Source organism: Humulus lupulus, chromosome 8, assembly GCF_963169125.1.
Source record: "Humulus lupulus chromosome 8, drHumLupu1.1, whole genome shotgun sequence".
In the NCBI taxonomy this organism is placed as follows: Eukaryota; Viridiplantae; Streptophyta; class Magnoliopsida; order Rosales; family Cannabaceae; genus Humulus; species Humulus lupulus.
In genome coordinates, this window is record NC_084800.1 from 43,607,995 (window position 1) to 43,617,003 (window position 9,009).

The 9,009-nt window shown below is 28.6% G+C and overlaps 1 protein-coding gene across 1 annotated transcript; it reads left to right on the forward strand.

Annotated features, from left to right (window-relative positions):
• The first annotated feature begins 2,768 nt into the window (after nt 1–2,768).
• Nucleotides 2,769–5,840, forward strand: LOC133796998 (nudix hydrolase 20, chloroplastic-like). Its single transcript, XM_062234734.1, has 9 exons — nt 2,769–3,149; nt 3,227–3,291; nt 3,372–3,558; nt 3,742–3,822; nt 4,085–4,210; nt 4,505–4,584; nt 4,701–4,816; nt 4,991–5,111; nt 5,551–5,840. Exons 1-9 carry the CDS (start codon nt 2,886–2,888, stop codon nt 5,618–5,620), a joined length of 1,110 nt encoding a protein of 369 aa, XP_062090718.1. The 5' UTR covers nt 2,769–2,885; the 3' UTR covers nt 5,621–5,840.
• The last annotated feature ends 3,169 nt before the right edge of the window (nt 5,841–9,009 follow it).

Below are 9,009 nucleotides of genomic sequence, written 5' to 3' on the forward strand. Positions count from 1 at the left end.
ATTCAAGATTGTAAGATTTTGTTATCTGATTTGCATAATCTTTCATTGTGTTTTATTAAGCACTCTGCGAATAGAGGTGTTCATTACTTGGCACGTGCATCCTATGTTATTTCTGTTTCTGAGCGTATGTTTAGGGAGAGTAATGTTCCCTATGAGTTTAGTGATGTATTGCTAAACAATCTATCTTAAAGAAGTTTATATTTTCATTAAAAAATACCCATTTTCCTAGATAAATACCCAATGTTACTAAAAACGTGTTTCTGTCACTACCCATTTTAACGGAGTCGTTAACTTTTGGCTCTGTGCATATGTGTTGATTGTGATTGGTCCACCTCATTATTTTTTAAAAATAATATAAATTGGGTTTAAAATAGAAAAAAAAACATAAATGATAAAAAAAATGGGATTATGTATTAAATATTTTTTGACGGGTTTTTTTGCCAACTAATAAAATAATCAGAAATACTTAAGAAAAAAGAAGACGAACACCAGATTTTACGTGGTTCAAGTTATTAATTAGCTTAGTCTACGAATTATTTATATTGAATATGAAGAACTTGCAAAGCTAAAGTTCTCTTGATATTCAGGCAGCGTATAGGCTCACTCTGAATATTTGGGATCATTTTATAAGTTGTGTCATAGCCCTAATTATAAGCAGCTAGGAGGACTAAGCTCATTAATTTGGAGTTGATTACAATTATTCATCTCTTAATGAGGTTAGTTATCACATAAATGAGGATATTCTGTATTTAAGAGGCTGGTGGGCCCAAGTGTCCCTGACAGTGTCAAGGTGGTGGTTGCATGTTTCTCCATGTCAGGCGGCGTCTTGAGACATCCTTTTTGCAGCCTGTATGGAATCGACAACACGATCTATGTGCCCATTGAGTGTCAAACAACTGTCTGTGGTCCAAAGCACCTCTCTGGCTGACACCTGACGACTATCCTTCTCTTTCAGAGGAGGTTCTCGAACACTTGTGCGATTTGGACAACTTGAGGGTCTTTTGGAGAGATATTTCACGACTAGGACCTCGAGAAGTAAGGATCTTGGATGATATACTCCCCCCGTGGGTGGTGACGATGACAAGAAATAATTTTTAAGCTTCCGTGGAGCATTAAATACCCTTTTAATTTATGCCACATGTCGAATGGAGAAAACACGAACAACAATATTATTATAATAATTAAATATTATTGTATTTTTTAATTGATTTTAAAAGTATATTCTATTAAATATTTGCAAGATTCCATTAAAATTAACAACAACAACAAAAAACGTCAAACCAAGATTTTATTAGATACACACTTTTTATATATAAAGATATTACATAGAAAAATTACGACATAAATATCAAATGTTTTGGGTTTGCTACAAGTAAATACATTTTTTTAAGATACTAGTACCCAATATTTATAAAGTTGCGCTTTCATTACTACCATCTCTCCCTCTGTTTCATTTTGTCCGCATGTAAGGTCTAGATTTTATTCACCTTATATATTAATTTGGAACCATTTTCTAAAAATCATTTTTAATAATTAAGGTTTTAATTCTCTGTGAGTTTGTTGTAGACTAGGCATGTTTACCTTATCGGTACACCACTATGTTTTTTTTACATGTGGATAAGTTATAATACAAATTTTTTATATGATGGTGTTAATTGAAATCGTAGAGAACCTCCTACAAGTTTTCGATAAAATTGAATGATTTCTGGTACTGAAAACAAGATTCAAATAAAATATCTGGATAGTGTCATATCGGTACGATAAAAAATTTGTAACTCTCTTTTCCGTACAACAAATTATCTTGATTTTCTCATATTGATAAAATTTTATCGATCAAATTTGAGTCCAGGGTACTAAATATGTACAATTTCAAACTACAAAATATCAAATATGCATTATTGAAAATATAAATTACTAAATTTGTATTTTGATAAACACTATATATCAAATAGTTATTTACCCTTGAAAATAAAATAAAATCTATATCTAACACATTATTTAATATTATACTCCATTTCATAAAATTATTTATTTAAAATGCTTTTTGAAATGAGAAAATAAATTGTTATCAATGGTTAATTGAATATTTTCCAACTTTTCATAAAATGATAGTATTAATATTATTTTAATTTTTGTTTTATTATTATTATTAGTCAAAGTTATTTGTTATTGGTTATTTAGATTATTATTGTCCATTATGTGATATGTCATACCACATTTTGTTATGAGTTTGGAAGAAACTAATGATGACATTAATTGTATATTGCAAATACGTTTTTACTTTTCTTGTTATTTCTAATTGGTTTTATAATAATTATTGGGGTATTTCTTATTATTGTTTCATAAAGTTAATATTTATTTTCTTGTATTTCTTTCATCATTCATTTGATTTTGATTTACTAATATATATTTTCTTTATTTGTAATTTAAACAAGCAACAAAAACTGCCTAATTATTCTTCAACTTTGCTTAACTTTTGTTGATGAAGTTTTTTACTTTGATAGTGAAGTTGTAGAAGTGATAGCTTTCTTTTGTATTTTAAATGTTTTTTTAAGTTTCATAAGGTCTAGCATTAGGGGCTAACTCTATACTCTTATCGAGAATGTAATTGCATTACTTTGGATTTAGTAATTTTAGATCATTAATATTTATATTTTTAGATGTATATCTTTTAAGTTAGATAAGTAATGATACCAAAATATTATATATAGTAATATGAGAATTTAGCCTGGTTATAGATATTTATTAAAATTGAAGCTAATGACAATGTACCGTACCGTGCCGCGCCGTATTATAATAAAGTCCTCCGTTAATGGGGATGTATTTTCCGCTACCCCGTAAGGTACCGGTATTGCAGTGCTCCATACCAGCCAAATCTATCGGCCATGGCCTGTAATATTAATATTATCCACCTTCATCTCTTTCACCGAACCAGTTCTCGTGCTATTTCTGGCACCACTCTTACGACGACATTTCGACTCGGTACCACTCAAAATGCGCTACGGAAACCCAGTTCTCGTTCATTATCAACCAGTGCCACCTTCACATGGGACGACGTCCTTCGAATCTCAGAACCCAAAAGCGTTTCAGACGAAGTTACCGATCTCAGTGGCTATTTTGAAAAGATTAAAATGTGCAATCGAGGATCAGTAAGCTATTCTCCCTTTCGTTTTCTTGGCTCCCAATCACTTTTTTTTTGGGATTAATTTCCAAGCTTGGCTTGCAGGAAATGCGATTCGAGTTCATGCCTTTTGTTATTGAGGACCAAATCGTTGGTTATATTCATAACGAGTAAGTCTTTTTTTTCCCTTTGTTAGTGAAGAAATTTGATCTTACTAAGGATGTGTATGTCATTGTTAAATTTGGTGCAGGTTTGCTGAGAATTTGAGGAAGTTCCAGAATGTGTTCAAGTTCTTACCAGATAACTCCAATGGTGGCTGCCATGGAGGCCGGGTGACATTGCATTCGTCGCTTAAGACCCCAGAAGAAAGGACCAGAGCAGTAGGAGAAGTAGTTAAGAGCTTAGGGAAGCCACTGATTCCAGGTATTCGGAATGAGGTACTGCTTTGTGCTAGTTGAGTTTGTACAGACTCAAACTCTTTGTGTGGTTATATCAAACATTATAATTCCCATGTTTGTACTTTCAAAGTGATTAAAGAAAACCCCCTTGAGATAAGTTGTCTGTGAAGTAAGTTGAGTTCATTGTGTTTTTTTAGCTAATTATAGTTGATTTTGTTTCAGCTTTTCCCTGTGATTTCGTCTTTTGGTGCATCACCATTTTTCTCGTTAGAGCGTGCAGCTGCTCCTTATTTTGGAATAAAGGTATGTTTTATTGGTATTATACGTGTCTGCTCTAAGACTATGTAGACACTATATCTGACTTATTCAGTCATGGATTTTAAAGATTTCCTTCTTAATTTTTATTTGGTCCATTGAGATTTGGTACAATAGTGAATACAGAAAGCATATCTATTGCGATTGCAACGAATATACTAGGGTGTTGCAAGTTTATGGTTTCTTACTATTTTGGTAATCACATTTGGAAAGTGTAACCAGTGTTTTTCTAGTGCTTTTGTGATAACAGGTTTATGGAGTTCACATGAATGGTTATGTTGAGAAAGAAGGACAGAAATTTCTATGGGTTGGGAAGAGAAGTCAAGGGAAATCTACCTTCCCGGGAATGCTCGATCATCTTGTGGCTGGAGGACTGGTTTGTATCAAAATATTTTGTATTTGAAAATTTGATAACAATGTTTTACTGTTTTTGCCATAAAATTTAAGATATGTGCTGCTTGCTTGCCCCTTTTCAATTCTCAATTGAGCTCTAGAGAAGCAACATCTAATGCTTTACAGGGTCTACTTATAACACTCAAATCTTGAGAAACGATATATATGAAATGACAAACCTCACATAATCATTTAAGTTTGAAATTTATTCTCTGTCGAATATGTGTATACCATAATGTGAGATACTAATTTCATATATTCAATTAAAAAATGTCAGCCTCATGGGATTGCATGTGGGGAGAATGTGGTGAAGGAATGTGAAGAGGAAGCTGGGATACCGAGATCCATTTCCAGCAGGCAAGTTTTGCTAACCCCGAAATTATCAAATGTCTTGTTAAACACTGATCACTTTGTTTTCTTGGTTGATTAATTTATCTGTCTCTCTGATGGGTTAAGAAGTGCATCTCTTGCAGTGCTATAGCAGTTGGTGCTGTTTCGTACATGGACATCGATAAATACAGATACAAGAGGGATGTTTTGTTTTGCTATGATTTAAAACTTCCCGAAAGTTTTATACCTAAGAATGAAGGTAAGCGTCCTAAGACCTCGGCTCAATTTAGTAGTGGCAAGGCTTTCTCATTTGCTTATTAGTTGGAAGATTGAATTTTTTAGAAGTACTCTTCTTTGTGAAAGTATTATAACTACTATAGGTAGATAGCTTAATCCTCTTCCTCTGCAATGGCATAAAAAATGTTTGTGGCAGATGGCGAGGTGGAAAGTTTCAAGTTGATTCCTGTGACACATGTTGCAAATGTCATACGTAGGACATCCATTTTCAAGCCAAATTGCTGTCTTGTCATCATAAATTTTCTATTTCGGCACGGGTATTCCTCATCTCGCTCTATCTTTTGTCTCTTTAATTTGATATTCTATTATCAAACTTGCATACAATCTAAATATACACTGACCATCGTTCTAATCTGCATATAACTAAAAATAATGGCCAAAACCACCTGGTGCACCCATCGTTCACCCTCTGGTAATCATAATCGTTTTTCGGCATAGTCTAACATATAAAGTTTTCTCAGGAGAAAAACCTATATTATTAGTCAAATGAGTAATGATTGGAACGCATGTTTCTTTACACAAATTTTAGCAGGTTGATAGTCTAAAATTTTACTGTCATTTCAATTTGTATGCATTTGGAAAAATGGAGTGTTAAAACAAATGTATTACTAGCAGAATTATTCGTTAAATAACGCAATTAATTTTGTTGTCTTATTGGTTTTTAATATCTTATTTATATTTTTTCAATTAATCCAGCTATATTCGTCCCGAAAATTATGGATACTTGGATCTGCTGCAGAGTTTGAGAAGTGGAGATTACTCTTAGGACTGCTTGGTACGAGTAATGTTATCATAAGAATGAGAAAGAAGATTTTTTTGGTAGTAAATTTTTTATTCTTAGGAGAGTGATCTCCAATGTCTCAAGAAGCACGACTATAAGTACTGGAGACCAAATTGTAGAGAATAACATTAATTAGTAACCGAACATGTTGAAATATGATTAAATCTCAAGGTGATGAAAGTAATGATATTTTCATTGTTTCCTATTTTCATTATTTTAAAAGTAATCATATTTTCTTAACCTAAAAAAAATATAAATATGGAAGAATATAATTTTATAAATAATTTAATAATGAATATAGGGATGAAAATAATTTTTTTTATTAACGTGTAATTTTGTACATGAAAACAAATTTAAAGTGTAGTTTTGTATAAGAGTTTATTTAAAAATGTGTTTATACTTTTTTGGAACATGTGCTTTGTCACATAATTTGTTTGGACTTTGTGTTTTGACAAATTACTTTTTGGACTTTATGTTTTATAAAATAGTTCAAATAGAACCTTAAACTGGATTTTACTCAAAGTTTTCTCAATTGAAATCACAAATAATTCACTAAATTAATAATTCGAAACAAAAATAAAATCATTATGCTTAAAAGCTGTGTTGTTATATTCAATTTTTTCTTCATTAAAATTGAGTTTAAGGGTTTATTTGAATTATTTTATAAAATTTAGGGTCTAAAAATGAATTTTTTAAAATATAAGGTCCAAATAGTTAATCGAAAAAAATACAAGGTCTAAACAAGTATAAACCATTTAAAAATAGGTAAAGGAAAGAAAAATAGTCAAAATTATAATTTTGTTAATGTAAATTATTTATGTTTATATTTGTTTTATTTTAAGTAAAAATATAAAAATTATGAGGTATTTTGTATTCTTATAGAATTATTTTTAAAATAATAAATTATAGAGATGAAAAAAATTAAAAGTAAAAGAAAAAATACTAGTTTGGCCCTGTATTTTTTTCGAATACGCAATCGGTTCTTGTGTTTTGTTAAATGAGAATTCAGATCTTGTGTTTTACAAAATAGATCAAAATAGTACATTAGACTCAATTTTGGTAAAAAGAAAAAATAAATATAATATTTCATTCTCAGCTCTTCGACCACTTTCTCCGTTTCTATATTATTTATGCTCATTTTCTTTTTTTTAACATGCTCTAATGGTATATCTGGTAGTAAATACACATTATACTTTTTTATTGAGCATTTTGCTCTAGCTCATTTTATAATTAAAATTATCTTTCAAGAGCACCACATGGGATGCTCTAGTTTATATTTTAAAATACTTCATCAAAACACATTTTTTATATTTTACCTCAAACTTTTACATTACATTATACATCAATTTCTCTATTTTTTTTTCTCTACATTATTTAAATATTATATTTTTTAATATATTTTATTCATGTAAAAAATAAAATAATTAATTATAATTGTATCACACACATATATATACAAAAGTTTATAAAAAAAATTAAAAAAAAAAAATTTATAGCTTAATGAATAGTGCTTCTCTACATGTGGAGAAACACTATTCATTTTGGTAAAAAAAAATGTAAATTAGCTCAAGTTTACCTCATCCATTGGAAGACTATTTTAACCATTTTTTTCTCTATATTTTGGAGAATAATGTATTTTACCTCATCCATTAGAAGTGCTCTTGCACTCACATTGGGTGAGTTATATTACCAAAATATGTAAAAAATAGCTAAAACTAACAAAAATGGATATACATTGGATGATGTATTTTACAAATATTTTTAGATAAAGCTACAGTACCAAGCTATATTTAATGTATACTATTCATCATTTAACCCAATATTATAATATTAAAATATATTAGGATATTATTGATAGTTATAAAAAATATTTGAAATGAATAAAAAATGTTTGAAAATATAATATTTAAATGATATAGAGAAAAAAATAGAGAATCTGATGTATGGTAAAATGTAAAACTTAGAGGTAAAATAGAAAAATGTGTGTTTTTGGGAGGTATTTTAAAGGTTGAAGTAGAGTACCGGATGGGAGTGCTCTTATATGTTATAATTAACCTATAAAAGTTATCCTATCTCATTAAAGACCGCTATTTGCTGTTACTATTTTATTATTATTTTTTTTTTTTTGTCAAATATCATGGCATGCTATACGCATATGAAATGATATGATGAAGATTAGATGGCAAATATCAAGACGAAGACGTATTATTTTACCTAACAAGTTTATTTAAAATAATTAGTATTTTTGTCTTTCGAACTTATAACATTACTAGATTATGCCTCCTAAAATATACGGCTTGTTAAAACCTCTCCCTAAATTATATCATTTACAAATACCTAGTCCTTCTTTTAGGTTCTGTTACATTTTCCGTTTAAACGTTGAAGTGGCATTATAAATTCTGATATAATATTGTCACGTGTAGAATAATTAACATTTTATTTACAATTTTTTTTTAAAATATTCTTTGTATTAATTCTTTAAAAAATTATTCAAACCTAATAAATTTTTTAAAAAATAATTCAAAAATAAAAATGAAAATAAAATAAAAAAACATTAAATTTTTTATAAAAATATATTATTATTAGTTCAAATTTATAATAATTCAATATATAAAAATCTCAAGTTAAATGAAACTAAAACCTAAATACCAAACTAAATATATATTTTTTTGTAAAAAAAAAACTGAATATACATTCAAATTCAAATCAAATTATGTCAAAATAAAATAAAATAAAAGAAAAATTATAAGAAAATGAAACGATTGGAACAGTGCAACTTAAAATGCAGCATGACAAAATCCTTTATAAAAAAATAGGTTGCTCGTATGGGTCTATTAAATTCATTAAAATTTTATTTATATTTAATTTGTTTTTTCATTCATATTTGATTTTTTAATATCTAGAGTGAATTTTAGTTTGATATTTTATTTTTTATTTCATTTATATTTGGTATATATTTAATTTTTTGAATATATTAAGTGAATTTTAAAAATTTGATTAGAGTTTAAATGACTTATTTAATTTTTTAAGATTTGAATTATTTTTATAAGAATTAATAAAAAAATATACTTTTTTTTTTTAATTTTAAATTATTTTTTTAATAATAATAGATACAATTTGATCGCATTCAAAGTTCAGAGACAAAAATACTAATTATTCTTCATGCAGGATTGATGTGTCAATGCCACAACAACGTTTAAACGAAAAAATAGAATGAACACTAACAGAAAGACTGTTTATGTAAATGAAAAAGTTTAGGAGTTTTTATCAAGCCGTATATTTAGGGGCACGATCTGGCCGTGTCATAAGTTCTGGAGCAAAAATGTTAATTATACATTTATTTATTACCTAACCTTATATAAAACACAGAGAAC